This window comes from Euprymna scolopes, chromosome 2, assembly GCF_053919585.1.
Source record: "Euprymna scolopes isolate OS-2025 chromosome 2, ASM5391958v1, whole genome shotgun sequence".
Classification (NCBI taxonomy): Eukaryota; Metazoa; Mollusca; class Cephalopoda; order Sepiida; family Sepiolidae; genus Euprymna; species Euprymna scolopes.
The window spans coordinates 142,951,972-142,969,026 of record NC_136483.1 but is presented as its reverse complement, the minus strand read 5'-3'; the positions used below and the strand labels follow the sequence as shown (position 1 = coordinate 142,969,026).

General features: G+C 36.6%; 1 protein-coding gene across 1 annotated transcript in view; it reads right to left on the bottom strand.

The window, feature by feature from the left end:
- LOC145296904 (nicotinate-nucleotide pyrophosphorylase [carboxylating]-like) overlaps positions 1–17,055 on the bottom strand; it is a 47,711-nt gene that overhangs the window by 6,172 nt on the left and 24,484 nt on the right. The window contains exon 2 of the mRNA XM_080143071.1: positions 504–635. Coding sequence (XP_079999197.1) covers positions 504–635 — 132 coding nt within the window. The remainder of the gene's footprint in view (positions 1–503; positions 636–17,055) is intronic.

The window sequence follows — 17,055 nt, the reverse complement described above, 5'->3', positions numbered from 1 at the left end:
GAGCCACCCTTTAATTGCCATTGCTCCCAGGTCCACTCTGACCCGGAGTGGTAGTACCTGTTAGGGTCCCAACTATGGGTTAAATAGAATCTGACTTTAAAAAAAATATATATATATATATACTCCATTAAAAATCGTTCCTCAAAATAACTAGATTCGGCATTAAATAACCTGAAAAAGGTTGATATGCCATAAAACAAAAACAACCAACCACTTGTCTGGAGCGATTTCTATTAAAAAAAAGCAACTTAATGGAAATAACATGATACAATATTCCTTTAAAGTTTTTTTTTTAATTTAAAATTTTGTTAGGCTGTTTGAAAACCGGAAGTAACCGGAAGTAATATGCAGAAAGGGACATGTTTATATTTTCCACTCTGTCCTCATTGTGTAGTCTGAAACAGAAAGTGATCTGATTTGATTAGTTTAGAACACAACTGAAATTTTGGAAAGAAAACCAAAATATCTGAAGAGGGGAATCGGGTGGTTTCGTTTATGCTTACCTCTGCGGTTAGGTTGTCAAAAAGAACAACATCACAACCAGCGTTGGAACTTTCAATAGCTTCTTCCAGGTTTCGACATTCCACTTCGATTTTCATCGAATGGCCACCAACGATTCTAGCATCTTTCACAGCCTACAAAACATAAAAATAAAAACATTTAACCAATAACAACTTTAGCTCTTCAACGTTACTTTGGCTTAGGAAAATGATTTGATTAACTTCCATCAAGCATCCAAACAAGGAGATGCAGTAATACTTACGCCAGAAAAAGGCAAAGGTGTTATATATTAGGGACCCTACGTCAATAGCAATTGAGTTAGCTACTGTGGATCTTGACGAGGGTCATACTGAGTGCATGTCATGATAACACAAATCTGCAAAAACAGAAGCATTCCCAGAATCAAGTACAGCTGACAAGTAAGATCAAAGCTAAACGACGGAGACAAAACATTGGTATGAGGTGAGATAATGAATGACGCCATGTTTTTCAAGCTGAGAGAAAACAAAAGTTTTCAAATCAATCTATCTATGAAAGTGCGTACAATACATGTTACCGGTAATGCTGTAGGACACTTTCATAATCGCAAAATGCAAAATGTTATCTTTTTTTTTTTTTTTTTTTCCCCAAGGGAGTCACTACTTATCAAGGTCTGAAAACAATTCGAGGATAAAAGTTAATGAATGTAAGGTGGTAGTGCAGTAATTGTTAATGGTGTAGATTAGGTAGAATTTGGATTATTTAAGGGGACGGCTCAATAAGAACTTGTTTACACTGGACTTGAAGGCTAACATATTGTAATCGGCCAGGAAGCAGGCCAGTGGATTAGTGTTCTACAGGCGGACAGTTCTAGGAAAAAAAGCTTTGTTCATGAAATCTGCATTTAGATTTAGGCACTGATAGAGAGGGAAAGAAATTGTTGATAGGAGTTGTAGCCAGTCGAATGTTTTTTATGAAAGTTTGGCAAGGGACGGACCATAGATTAGAGCTCAAATGCGCACTTGCCATGAAAATAACGATAGCACAGAGACAGGCTCGCAACATCTATTATATAAAAGCGAAAACGTGTGCATTTTTTTTTTTTGTATGTCTGCCAAAAGGCTTTTTGGGGGGGGGGCGCTCGATAGGGTCACTGTTTCTTAGAACTTTTTATATACTCCTTAGATTATAATATCTCCGATTTACGAAACAAGGTTGCGTCTATCTTTTATTTGAGCTGACTTTTACACGCTAAAATTTGCGCTGTGATTTCATTTCTCTATGTTTGATGTTTGACCTAAAAAAACACACGTTGACGGTCGTTTAAGCACCTGCGTTTTTAAACGTTTAATTTCAACCCTTCTCACTTCTCTGCCTTCGTAGCGTCATGGTAAGTTATCAGGCTTTCTTTTCTGACTTCACCTCAAGGCTCTGGATTCGAGCCTACCTCCCTACCAAATCATTTCTTTTTCTCTTTTACACCTACAAACACCCGAGCAATGCTGGGCACCCCTGCTAGTCTATATATATAAAAACGAAAATGTGTGTATGTATGTTTGTTTGTATGTTTGTTTGTATGTATGTATGTATGTGTGTTTGTATGTCTCGCAAAAACTTTCGACATGGGTCACAGATTTTTGCCAGATCGGTATCATTTTAAAGTTCCAAGCTTTGCTGGACAAATATCGAAAAATTGGCCAAAAACGTTAATTCCTTCACCCTGAAATCAGCAGTTTTCTACAGATGGAGGGGGGGTCAGCAAAAACCATCCTCTCATGACGAGTTCGGTTCTACGCATGCGTCATATGACGTCGGAACATGATTTATTTTAAATATTTGAAAAAGCGACACAATTTCGTCAACGTCGTCTTAGTTCAGTTGCTTAGAGTGTGGCCTCATTATCTAAAGGTTTTGGGTTCGAATCGTGGTGTGAGAAGTCTTCTTTTTTTTTTTCGATTTTTTAAATTTTAATATTGAAACAGAGTTATTTAAGCCATTTTTCACATGTTTTTTTGTGGGGGGGGGCTATTTTTCAGATTTTTTAAAGAAGTTTTAACGTTCGTTTTTCTGTTTTCTTTTTTTGTTTTTCCGATTTTTAAAAAATCCCTTGTTCCCCGTGTTTGTTTGTCTTTTTTGTATAAAAGCAAAACTGATCAAAGCAAATAGCAGTGCCTGGCCTTCCCTGCCGGGACATCTTTCTAGTATAAATAAAGCGAAACTGATTGAAGCAAATCAAACTGCCTGGCCTTCCAGCCAGGACGTCCAGAAAGGCAATCAGCTTTGATCAATGTGGAGGAAACCCTTCATATCAGACAATTGCTATTCATTTGGACACTGCCAGAGTTCCCCCTTTTGGGGGGTAGCTGGTTTTCCTCAACATCGTTGGGAAACAAATAAATAAAACGGGTAGAAAGCGAGAAACTTAACTGGCCTTCAGCCAGCTATAAAACAACGCTCATTTCTGTGCCTGTGTGATTCTTAACTTAAAACTTATTCACTTAACTTTTTGATTGATATCACTAAATTTGAATGCTTTTCACTTCCTGTCGCGTCATGGAGTAACGGTAAGATGTCAGGTTTTCTTTCACTTTGTAACAAAGTAAGGGTGTGGGTAGGTTGATGCCCCCCCCCCGTTAGGAAGAAAGGCAAAACCACTTGGTATCAAGTTGTTTATTTAAGAAACCTGAGAACTCTGTGTGTTAAAGGTTAACAAAAACTGTATTTACTAACTATTTATTTGAGTTCGATCAGATCTTTGAAGCGAGCCATTGTGTTATTTTTGTAAATGATAATTTAGATTATGGACTGAGAATTGAATTTCTAAACAAAAAAGAAATAATATCCGCATGATGTTCAGAGGGCGATATAATTGTTTATATATATATCAACAAGTCAGATGGACAAAAGAGAGAATGCGCAGAGCAGAGCGGGCTCTTGACTGGGAAATGCGCAGACGACAGACTCTTAGATGGAAAGATAGAGAGAACACAGAAAGTCAGAGCAGAGTGGGCTTTTGACTTAAAACACATTTCTGAAAGAGAATGCGCAGGCATTTCTTGGAGAAGAGATGCGCAGAGAGGAACACAGTCAAAGCAGAGTTGGTTCTTGACTTGACACATTTCTTCAGATACCCAGAGACCGACACTCCACAAGGTTACAAGCTGATGCCTTCGACCATATTCTTAGCATAATAACACATCGCTTCCTTCAGGACTCTGAAAGAATTATAAGAACTGTACTGTTTTTTTTTGTTAATATACATTTGGTGCAGAATTGTTTATCCTGTTTTTTTTCTTTTACTACACAAAAAAATCCACGGCTCTCTTTCGACGACGTTCGTCGTTAAGAGGGTACACAACGAATTGGTCCAGGATATATACCAGACGATCAACCGATAATTCGGTCACTTCACCATACCAGTAACTTTAGACGGCCAAGAATTATCACCGGCAGTGGAAGGATTCCGAGGTCGACGATCGTCCTCAATCGACTGGTGAAAGAGTGGGGGGTGACAACTTTCTTTTCTGCCTTCGCATCATGGGTTCGAGCCTGCCTACTTACTACCACTTTTTTTTTGTTTTTGTGCTCAACACATACCTCCAAACATCCGGATAACGCCAGGCATCCAGACTAGTCTCTTCTATGACAAAGAGATTGCAGGGAAGAGAAACTACTAGGTTTCAAAGCCGGTTTTCAACTTTATCAAAGCAAGATGCCCTGATATCTGTTCGTATATCACCATTTCAGTTATGTCAAGAAGTTTATCAAACAACTAAAAAAGAACGTTAGACACTTCTCTCCAAAATAAAACCTTTAAAAAATACCCTTAGCGAACATCTCCTTGTGTCTTTCCTTCGTGAAAAGAAACTTCATTTGTTTAGCAATCCCTAGACGAAACTGTGGCGATGAAAAGAAGTGAAAGTCGCATATAAAAGGGAACGACTATTAAAGAAGTGAGAGAAAAAAAGAGACCAAGTACAAAGAACTTTAATTACTGAAACTATAACAAATGAATCACCACAGTGATTCATTTTCCTTTTCTGATATAAAATGACCTTCGCTGATCACACACAAAGAAAACTTGTATCAGATACTTTTTACTTTTAGATGGTTCCTTCTGACACACAGAGTTTTTTTTTACAGACTTCAAGTATTTGTTGACATTGAACTTGAAGACAGCCATGTTGTAGTCAACAAAAAAACCCAGTTCCATTGTATTGTGTTTCATGCAGTACTATGAGAACTACGTAGTACAACAACGTAGGATAAGCAATTAGATATATTTTAGCGTTCGTCGAAATTGCTTCTTAATCTTACCACGGCTTTTTTCAGTCAAAGTCCGTCCAAAAGATGCATTTTTAATTTTGAGAATGCATCAATTATTGACCCAGATATCATGTTTTTTTTTTTTTTTTTTTTTTTTTTTTTTTTTTTTTTTTTTTTTTAAATATTTTGCTTTCTTTCGGAAATGTTTCAGAATTTTCTCGAACACATTGGGGAAATACGTTTCCAAATTAAAAGGAAAATAAAGACGTTGTATAAACACGTTTAAAAATAGCTTGCAAATAGGTTTTGAAATTTTTGAGACAAGGTTTGATTATTCATATTATTTGGATTCTTCGTTCTTCTTTGCCTTGTGGCGTAGTAGATAAAATACTTGGAAAAATTCGGTTCTGGAGGTTGAAGGTTCAATCCTCAGTACAGGCAACACTCAAAATACAATCGCAAATTCTTTAAGACTTCTACCCAGTCATGACTGATGAAAGGAGAGCATGCTACCCCGTGGATTAAATAATTGGTTCCGTTAGAAATTTCGTGCAAATTCCCGAGTTCAAGAGAAAGATTCCTGAGTTTGATCAAAAAAAAAAAAAAAAAATTTCCCAAGTTTGACAAGATACACTTGAAGAAGGTCGGAGGTTATATCGATCAAAACATTGTGAAAGTAACACTCAAAATGAGAACAGTAGTCTGAAGAATCCAAATGGTACGAATAGCTTGTATCTATTTCCAACTTTCTTTATTTTATTAATTAACGGCGATGACAGATCGTCAGAGAAGGTTTCTTAATTAGTCTGTACGTTGATAAAACATCCTTTATTAATTTGCTGTCACGAAAAAAGTAATCAAGTCGAAACAACAATATTTATGGTTATTGCTCAAACACTGTTGTTGAGCACAAGTGGAAGTCTAATCTTTCATTCAGTGTCATTATGTTATGCATTAATATTTGTGTATATACGTCACGTTAGAGGCCAGCATGTCACATAATTAATGTACGCACGGCGAAGAGGTGTAGTATGGAGGGCGTGGGGTCAACAAGTGCTGTTATAACTGCTAATCTTAGCAGAGAGTGTTAAGACCAACTCCTTCCTATAATATCATTTGTGAGTAATGAAAACATCTGCATGAAAGGAAGAAAAGGTTAACGATGTAAAGTGTCCCATGGAAAGGATACATTCGTTTAAAGTAGCTGAGTGGGCTTTGCTACAGTTTTGAGTAATAATCTGGTTAGTCGCTTTATCGGACAAGTATTCCTGAGTGTGAGGCTTGCGGCGTACCATTCGGCGTCTCTCCGAGGCAGTTCCACCAGTATTTATAGCTTAACCAGCCAATCATATTCTTGTAAGGAAGAAGAACCCGGATGTACTCATATTCATGACATGAAGATGCGGGATGCACCTCTATGTATCAAGAATAAACGAAAACATGACACGAAAGGAAAAACAAAACTTCTTTTAACATAAGAACGAAAAAGTTTATTTCAGTAAACTGTGTCTAAGTGAGAAAAATGAAGATCTGAAAGTTGTTTAGGCTGTCAAAAGTCGGCCAGCAGTTATATTCAGGCGAAGATCGTCGATGTTTGAGCACAAGGTAAAAATACCAGATTGAGAAAGTTGCGCGGTCTATCCTTCTCTCAAGGGTAAATGGGTTTCTCTTAAGTTGTGGTAAGCAACCCATCTAGTGATGACGTCACGATAAAAAAATACCCTTGATAGCCCTGGCAAAGCATCATGTATTCAGTCAGCTACGGACAAGATTTGAATTATCCTATAAACTAGTGAGTTCAATTTCAGCTGTAACCGCATGTTACGTTTAGTTTGGTTGGTTGTTTTTGTTTTACAGCATATCAACCCTTTTTGAGTTATTTAATGCCGAATCCAAAGATTTTGAAGAAAAATATTTTAATAGAATATATTTGTTGTTGTTTTCAAGTCGGTTTCTATTCAACCCATAGTTGGGACCCTAACAGGTACTACCACTCCGGGTCAGAGTGGACCTGGGAGCAATGGTAATTAAATAGTGGCTCCACACTCCCCAAAGCCCGCAAGCTGGGGTCTCACCATCGGATATAGTTTTAGGTCATATCCAGGACCAGTGTTACGTTCGAGTATCCAGGTGACAGATACAGAAAGAAAAGAGAGATAGATAGATAGAGAGAGAGGGGGGAGAAGGGGTGTTTTTCTTCGATATTTTCTGGTTCTCTCTGCTGATCGAACATGATTTCTAAAGAGGCTAGTGAAGTTCCTCAGGAGGACACGTGGAATCCATACGCCCTGCAAACTCAGTGTGTGACCAAATCACGTAGCATAAATATTGATTCGCAAGAGAAAATAAGTCTTCGTTTAATTTATGATTGTTACAAACAAAACTTTTTTTTTTATAAAAACGAAAATGTTTATTCAAGTTATCTACACCGTTAGGTGTAGGCTGGCGATGTTAGGATAGTATCCAAGTGAAAAAAAATAAAGAATTAGAAAATTCATTTTTCTACAAGCATTAGTTCCTCCAAATGGAGAATAGCTGGTGCTCAGAAAGGCAAGAGAGAGAGAAAGAAAGGAGTACGTCTTTCTAGGTTGCTTTTGGGAAGGAAAGATGTAGTGTAGTTTGTGGTCTGTTTTCATGAGACTATCTTCACAGGCATTATTTCCTCTTTTGGGAGGGTAGTGTAGTATCTGTTCTGTTGTTGTAAGACCATTTTCCCAAACATTATCTTCTTCTTTTGGAGCAGATAGTGTAGTATATGTTTGTCACAATACCATTCAACCAAGTATCATCCCAAAGGGGCTGAAATAGTCCTTCATGGGTCTGATGAAATAAATGTGCCCTGCAAGCTGATTGGTCTGTGTGTAATCAAATAACCTAGCAGGGACAGTTCCCCAAGAGAGAAAATAAGTCATTATTTATGACTGCTATACTGTTGCCTCTAGTGCAAAATTTCTTAAAGGCTCCAAATTTGAAGTTGCAAAATTTTTTGAAGTCAAAAGTTTTTTTGTTTTTACTTTTTTTCCTAAACATATTTCTATGCTTTAAAGCTATGTAATTCTTAACATACTAGTGATGTCGAAATCTGTTACTAATTTTCAATCGTATGTAGTATGAAAGTTTCCAAAAAAATCTTGTATCTATAAGAGTCTTGAGGGTCTCAAGAGAGATTAATCTGACATAGAAACCAGTTTCTCCTCAAGCAATAGCATTCAATGTATTTTGTTGCATTGGATTGTTTGGAAAATAATGACCGATTTCAGAACCATACATTTATTCAATAAGTTTATGTAGTATCTATTTATAAGCTTTGCAAAGTTGCTTTAGACCTCAGCGAAAATAACCTTCTCAGTGACATGCAATATGGTTTCCGTTCTGTTAGATCCATAGCAGATGTGCTGACTGTTATATCCCATAGGATTAGCAAATCCCTTAATGGAGGCTTTGTTTCCAGGGTAATTACTCTTGATATATCAAAGGCCTTTGATAGGGTATGGCATAAAGATCTACTCCACAAGATCTCCAGCGATGGTATAGCTGGAAATGTCTTCTCAATTATTAAATCATTTCTCTCTGATAGGCTTAGTGGTTGATGGGCAGAAATCAGAAGCTCACAATATTTATGTTAGAGTCCTTCAGAGGTTCATTCTGGGCCCAACTCTCTATCTGATTTACACCAATGATCTCCCAAATTACATCCTAAGAGCATTCGTAGACATTTTTGCTGACGAAACTACCATCTATGGCAACACTTCAAAGGCTGTAAATGACCAAGATCTCTCTGATTCTCTCTCCTCTGATCCTGAGCACGTGGTACAATGGGAAAGAGGTGGCTGATTAATTTTAATGCATCTAAAATCAATCTTCTATCCTTGCATTATCAACGCTTTGACCCCTGTCTGGCATCAATTGAAATGAATAGCTCTCATCTTGTGGAGGCTCTATGTGAACTTTACTCCTGATTTGAAATGGAACACATACATCAAATCCATTGTCAAGCTCACTGGAAAAATGGTGGGATCATTTACTGCTCCAGTAAATATCTCACTACTGACGCAATTCTCTACCTGTATAAGAGCCAAGTACATCCAAGGATCGAGCACTGTTGCCACATCTGGGCAGGAGCTGCTAGAAATACCATATCCTGCCTTGACGGAGTTCAAAATAGACTTCGTAGCCTAGTAGGGAATACCCTTTATTCTTCCCTGCAACCTCTTTCCCACAGAAGAGGCGTTGTGAGCCTGTCTCTTCTCTATCATTATTTTCATGTTAAGTGTTCGTCTGAACTCCAATCTATGATCCCCCCTTGCCAAACTTTCATGAAAAACACTCGTCTAGCTGAAACCACTATCAATAATTTCTCCCCCTATTTACCTGTGCCTAAACCTAAATGTAAATTCCATGAACAAAGTTCCTTTCTTTGAACAGCCCAGCTGTGGAACTCTCTTCACTTGCCTGCTTTCCTACAATATGGTCGTCTTCAAGCCCAACATAAACAAGTTCTTGATGAGTCGTCCGCTTAAGTAATCCTATCTACCAAATTTCCATGACTAACGATTACTACGATATTTTCCCAATGACTACTGTTCATTCATTAACCTTTATTCTCAAGTGCCCCCCCCCTCTCCTCGCTTTGATAATTGGTGACTCCTTTGTAAAAAAAAATGGTTGAAGATCGTTGAGATACTAACATTACGTGGCTTAAATATTTTAATGTTTTTCAATAATGCATGCCCGTCTTCTGTCTTCTGCATCTTCAAGGCTCTCATTACCATTAAGGACTTTCTGAAAATAAATCTATATTGTGTGAATACTTTTCAACCCTTTTTCTCCATGCTCTCTTGATATTGGTGATGGTGTGGGAAGCATTATGATTGAATCTTTGAGATGAGAATTAATTATTCATACTATTTGGATTCTTAAAACTACTGTTCTCATCTTGAGTGTTATTTTCACAACGTTTTGACTAATGTAACAACGGCTCCTGTGGCATAGTGGATAAAATACTTGGCAAAATTCAATTGTAAGTTACACACTTCTGGAAGTTGAAGGTTCAATCCTCAGTGTGTGTGACATTACAAAAATAAAAGTGTGAATTACTTAGGACTTCTACTCAGTCATGGTTGATGGAATGAGAGTATGCTACCCCTATTGATTAAATAAAGGGTTCCGTTTAAAATTTCATGCAGAAAAAAAAGGGGCAAAAACTAACCAACAATAAGATGGGTAGATTCTGAGCTAGAAAACAGCAATTCTTCTCCTTTTGTCAGAAACATTGCTAATGGAATGTGATGCCTAAGGTAGAAAATAAGGGAAGCGAGAGTTACAAGACTGTTGAAAGTAAATCCCAAGTCCATTTTCTACTCTCCTTATTAAAGCTCTGTATGTTCTCTATGGCAAACAAAGCACTGTGGCATACTTTAACGCCCAGCTCCAATGGCATATAAAGCTTTGATGAATAGACCCTGCTTTTGAGAAAGCCCTAGAAGAAAAGTCAGGAGGGGGTAACTCTGATAAATGAAACGCCATTGACCAGCCGGTCTTATACAGGTGCTGTATAATGGGATAATGCCCCATTTTACTGAAAGCACAGACTCTCTATACTAACAATAAAAACTGCTGTTGTAGTGTAGCCCAATAACTTTGTGCAATCACTATATAGTTACTTATGGCAGACACTGCATATAAATTAAGATGTAACATGAAATAAATAGTTTATTCGATTTTAATATGAATCAATCAAAATTAAATGAGAAAATGCAAGAACTAACAACCATGTTTGCTGGTTGCTTTTTCTAATAGTTGTGCAATCATATAACCTTAATTTATATTTTTATTTATAATAAGTGTGTCTGGTTGTGACCTCAAGTTCTTGGCACCCACTACCTGTGGGAATTTAAGTGGCTAGTTCTTATGCATTCATAACTTGAATGTTTCATCTTTTTGTTACAGATATTGACTCTAAAGAAGCAACCTCTGTGATGGACATGCGTCAGAAGCAGAGATGAGTCATTAAATTCCTGATAAAAGTGTATTGAGAATGGTGGTGACTATGTAGAAAAATAAATTCAGGAGCACAAAATGTCTCTTGTTTTAACGGTACCACTTTAACGGTACCGCTGGTAATCGTGACACTCTGCACTGATGATTCCTTAAAGTATGAAATACTAGTGTCTGTAGGTATTTAATAATTATTATAGTAAATAAGTATATATATATATATATATATATATAATTTTCAGAATGTGAGAGATTATATAATTATTTCCACAATTAATGTCGTAGCTGACAAGAGCCATGGCAGTTAACAAACTGGAAATCCAAGACTATAGTTCGGATGTGTTAAACTGATGAGCTGATAATGGAGATAACTCGAGCCTTGTACTTTCGGTTTATTGGCAGTCATAGCTCTTGTGAGCTGCGACGTTACTTCATTGTGGAAATAATAATAATAATAATAATAATAATAATAATATATATATATATATATATATATATATATATAAATTATGGACAGGGTGAAACGATAAAATTGTCACCCCAGGAAAGACGACATGATTCCATTTCCGTTTGATGAAAACCAGTTTTCTTTTTTTGTTGCAGACTATCTACTAGTTGACCAGTCGTGTACAAATCCTAAGAGTGATAGAAGCTTTCTAACATGTTTGAAAGTGACACAATGTTCAACAAGCTGTACAACTCATGCTTTCTACTACTAAGTTATGACAACAGGACCATTGCCAGCATCCTCAAAATGTATCGCTGGATTGCCATGACAAGGAGGTGCCTAGGGTGATTAATACGAAGTTTTCAGCCACGGTTATGGTCTTTGGTGTGGTTTCAAGTGAGGGCCACATCATGCCACCTCACATCTTGTGCAATCAGGTGGCGCTGGCAGACCCTGGGTGTGGCAGCAAGACTTGACACCTGCTCACAAGTCCAAAGAGACCCAGGATTGGCTTCAAAAGGAATGCTATGACTTTGTACTCTTCTCTCACTGGCTCCTCTCCTCCCCCGATCTGAACCCGCTGGACCACTTTGTTTTATCATACGTCGAGAACATCACCAACATGACCTCCCACAACACCAAAGCCAGTGTAATCATCACCGTCTGCCAAACTTCTACTGGTGCTTGTGGAAAAGGCATGCTCCCAGTTCTGAACCCGTATCGAGATGGTGATTGAGGCTGAAGGCGACTACATTGAATAGATGTCAGTTCTATTACATAATCAAGTTACCTGAAATGATTTTTTCAATAATAGTTTTAAAATAAAGCTTTAGTGTTGTTTTCTTTAGGCCGACACTTTTGTCGTTTTGCCCTGTATATATATATATATATATATATATATAAATATATATATATATATATACACACACATAGGAAGTATTCTCAAATCAGGATGGGTAAAATGAGTCTCCCAACAAAAGAGTTTTGCACTGCTTTAAAAATAATCAAGATATAATGAAATTAAATCTTATGCCTGAAATGTATATTGCAATTTGGATCAAAATCCATTAAATGATTCAAAAAATTGTAAGCTTAAGTTTAAAGGGTCTTAATAAGAAATTGAAATTCAAGGAATCTTGCTTAATTGGTTTAGTGACTACGATCAAATTCAATAAAAATCTAATATATAAAAATTTTCGAATAGAAAGTTGCGCCCATATTATGTTCCCTCAAGCCATTTAAAATTCTCAAAAGAAACTGACATTTGAGGAATATTGATTAATTTATTCTAATATATTTTGTTAAAATTTTCAAATTTTTTTTTTATGGTTTCTTAGTAGATAATTGGTTTCTATTTAACTATTATGCTGAATTCTAGTTATGCATAGTTTCTACATTCTGCATAACTGCGTAGATATCCCTTTGCATAAAACTAAATTGAACTAAATACAACCCACATGTGGACCCCTTTCGCCTAGCTACTGCATTCCAAAATTCTTACTGATCGTTTAATTAGGAGTGAATACTTTACATAAAAATATATAAATATATTTATATTTATATTTATATAAAGTTGATTTTTTTTAATTAAAAGCCTGATTTTTCTATTTAAAAACGGAAACGAACTTTTTAGTATACTCAATCATGGGTATGCGAACGACTGCATGAAAATGAACTAATTTGCATATTCCTTTGAAAAACAAACGTTAATTAATTACTTATTCATTTTTCATGGTTTCTTATTAGATGCTTGGTTTCATTTCACTATTACGCTCAATTCTATTTATGCATTTTTTACTTTCTTCATAATCACATAGAATTTAAGATGAAAACGTTCTTACGCGCACGCGCGCGCACACACACACACACACACACACACACACACATATATATAAAAGTGACCTTATTGGTGTTTGTGTGAAAAGTCTCTACCAAACTCCTCTCTGAATATTTAGTCTACAGAGTTGAAATTTGATATATAGGATATTTAGCCCTATAGCACACTTAGCCGGTAAAATAGCTGCAAAGAGGTCAAATGGCAAAAAAAAAAATACTTTGACCTTGTGTAAGTCGACTCTATGGGTTTTTTTTTTTCCTGTGCATGCGCTAATTAAAAGTTATAAGTTAAACAACGTTATTTTTTTGTCGTTTATATATATATATATATATATATATATATATGAATTTAGGTCATATCTTAATGCATAAAGCTGGAGAGCTATATGTTTTGGTTTCGATTCTAGCTGAGGGCATGCAAGTCATTTTTTTTTTTTTAGTTTTGAAATCATAACTTTATATTACGTACAATATAATAATCGATAGAGACTTGGTTCTATAATAATAAATACAAAATCTGCATGAATGTCATATTTAAGCATATTTTACGACCGGGCAATGCCAGACGGTCAGCTAGTGTTTATATATTTGTATGTACAGGATTCACTCCTAAACTTAACTAAACTAAACTTAACTAAACTAAACTTACCTAACTTTATCTAGATAGAGATACACGTGTGTGTTTGCAATTGTGTGTATATGTGTGCATGTGTGTGTTCAGCTATGGATGTGTGAGCACCAGTCAAGCCAAAAAAAAAAAAACAGTTTCTGAACTTGACTCTCTGAGTGCTTGTTGCTTAGCAACTTTGTTATCCGTTATTAGTTATTGATGGCCCAAATCCGATTGTCTCAAGTGTTTATTTCAAAGGCCAATCAAGGATGATGAATGCGGTTTGGCAAAGACGCACATTGACATTGTCGTTCACTTCTCTGGATAATTATTAATTACTTACTCACTAGGGGTTCTCACACAAGTCATTATCAGTGATTACTCACTAGCAACAACACGTGGTAGGAGAATGTGTGACAACCAGTTTTCCTAGATTCTCAGTAATCCACCAGTTCTTTTTGATAACCGTTGCAAACCATTTTGCATTCTCGTAACAGCCATTTATCATTGATTTTTTTTTCTGTTAATGGCTGTTGGTTTTCTTTAGAATTTGAGTTGTAATAAGGCTCTCCAAGATTTCAATACTCTCTGTGCCCTTCCAGTGGAATTCCGGATAATGATGTTCTCATGTTCTTCCTTTTGGGTTTGTTCATTTTCCTTGACTTTTCAAAACTCTTTTTTATGGCTTCAATAGATATCGGTGTGTGTGTGTGTGTGTGTGTGTGTGTGTGTGTGTGTGTGTGTGTGTGTGTGTGTGTGTATGTTTAGTTTCGGTTCCCTTGATTTCATGTAGTATTCTCTTGAGCGTTGAGCCATTCTTGTTACGGAAAAAAAATTTATCCAAAATCGATGGCAAAAGAAATAACTACCATAGAGAAAAAGAAAATATTCAATTGCGAATATTAAATGTAGTTACTCAAAGCAAAAATTGGCAAAATCAGTGCCACTCAGAGAAGTTTTGAATTTTAAAGAATTCCAGATAAAGAATGGTAGCATTAATTCAGTCAGAATCAGCAGTGACTTTTTTCATGTCAAACCAAAAACCTATGACTGAAAAATTCAAATAGATTCAGTATATTTTATACAGTGATTCTGATACCTATTAGTTAAAGATTTAGTACCTACTAGTCTGGGTGCCTGGCGTTGCCCGGGTGTATGGAGGTGTGTGTGAGGGTGTTAGTTGAGCAACAAAAAAAAAAAATTAGTAATAGTAGGCCGGCTCGAACCTGTAACGCACTGGAGGAAAAGAAGGTGGAAAAAAAGCAAACGATCTTATCGATGTGCCCACCGTGATTGTGACGTTACAAGCATTCGAAATAACCTGTTTTATGCGATGTCGTTGATGCGAGGCTTGAACAACTTGCAAAAATGTCGACAAAAAAGTGACCCTTCCTTGTAAAAAGCAGCCCAGTTGACGGTGAAAGAATTAATGTTTTTGGCCAATGTTTTGATATTTGTTGTCTGAGACATGGATCTTTGAAACAATATCAATTTTGTCACGTTCTGATTCCGATGCATTTGTCGGAAGTTTTTGGCAGACATGCAGACACACACACACGCACACATACACATTTTGCTTTTTATATATTAGACTAGCAAGGGTACCTGGCATTGCCCAGGTGTGGAGAAGTGGCGTGGGGGGGGGGAGGGATCTAGGCAGCCTGGATGGAGAGAGGAGTTAAAAATAAAAAGTGGTAGTAGTGGGAATTCCTCGGGTGAGGAGAAGTGGGGAGGGGGAAACCAAACAACAGTAGGCAGCCCGGGTGGAGAGAGGTGTTAAAAAAAAGTGATAGTGGGCAGACAGGCTTGAACCCGAAATGTGAAGGAGGAAAAGAAGGTGAAAAAAAACACAAGTTGCGAGCATTCGAATTAAGGGTAGTCATTGCAAGGTATATGATGACTTTGCAAAAGTGTCGATGAAAGAAGTGACCCTCCTTGTAAAAAACGGCCCAGTTGAGGGTGAAAGAATTAATGTTTTTGGCCAATTTTTCGATATTTGTCGTCTGACCAAGCTTTAAAACGATAACGATTTTATCATGGTCCGACGTATCTGTCAGCAGTTTTTGAAAGACATACAAACACACACACATTTTGCCTTCTAGATATTAGATTAATTACTAATTAATTCTTTTTTATCACCTTTGGCTATAATTATGAGGGATGCTCCAAAAGTAATGCCTCTTATTGTATATCCCACTCCAACAGATCAGAGGGGATTGCAAATTGGATTATTATGATTACTGAACTCATGCATTCATGACCTAAAAGTTTAATCTCTCTATTGCAGATATTGACGGTGTGAGACTTTAAGAAATCAACCCCTATCATGGATGCATGTCAGAAACAGAGATGCTTCATTGAATGCCTCCATGCAGAAAAATATTTCACTGATCAACATTCACCTGCGCCTGTTGACTGTTTACGAAGTTGAGGCAGTTGAGGATGTGGGTTCGTCAATTTCAAAGTGGCGACAGAGACATGAGCGACAACGTATGTTCCAGACTTTTACGACTAAGACATCAACATAGGTTGGCAAAAGTGCACTGAGAGCGGTGGTAGCTACATAGAAAAATGAATTCAGAAGCACAAAAGGTTGCTGGTTTTAATAGTATCACACCCGTCTTCGTAGCTCTTCAACGTTTTAGTTTTTGAGTTAAAAATAGGAGGCCTTACTTTTCGAACGACCCTCGTATAATCGTCCAAATCTTTGTGAGCATGCCCAATACCATTATGCCAAAAATGCTGCAACAATATCCCTTCTGTGTTTCTAGTTGAGTTAACACAGTGTTATACGATTTAAGTTCATATGTGGTCGATCAGCATTATCTGGTTACGTGAGTTGGTTTCTGCCCACAAGGATTTTTCTTGATATTTCAGCTGTTTTTATCAGTGTTGTCTTTTGTATATTTATTATTCACTCTTTGATCCCAATTTCTTGTAGTCTCTTTGTTTTCAAGTTTTTTTTAGAATTGTTCTTAGTGCTCCTATTATTATAGGTATTACAGCAATATTTTTCATATCCATATTCTCTTCAGTTCACTGGCAAGCTCCATGTATTTGCTTGAATCTTCTGTTTCCTTTATTTTCACTCTGTGAACTGCTGGAATGGCAAAATACACTATTTGCCATGTTTCCTTCTTATTTCTTATCATCACTTCTGGTCTTTTTTTGCGGATGAGTTTGTTAGATTCTATTTCCATGTATTAGATGCCTTTCAGTTTCCAATACTAGTCCTGTTTATGTTTGTGCCATTATTTTAGATTTCCAAAGTGCATTCATTTGCATAGTTCCCAGTGGACTACCTTCTCAACCCAGTCATGTCTGATTTTGTATTCTTTTAAGGCTAATTTGCTGTATTCATTTATAATGTGGTTTACCATTTTATCTCTTTGTCTATAGAGTATACATTTACTATTTC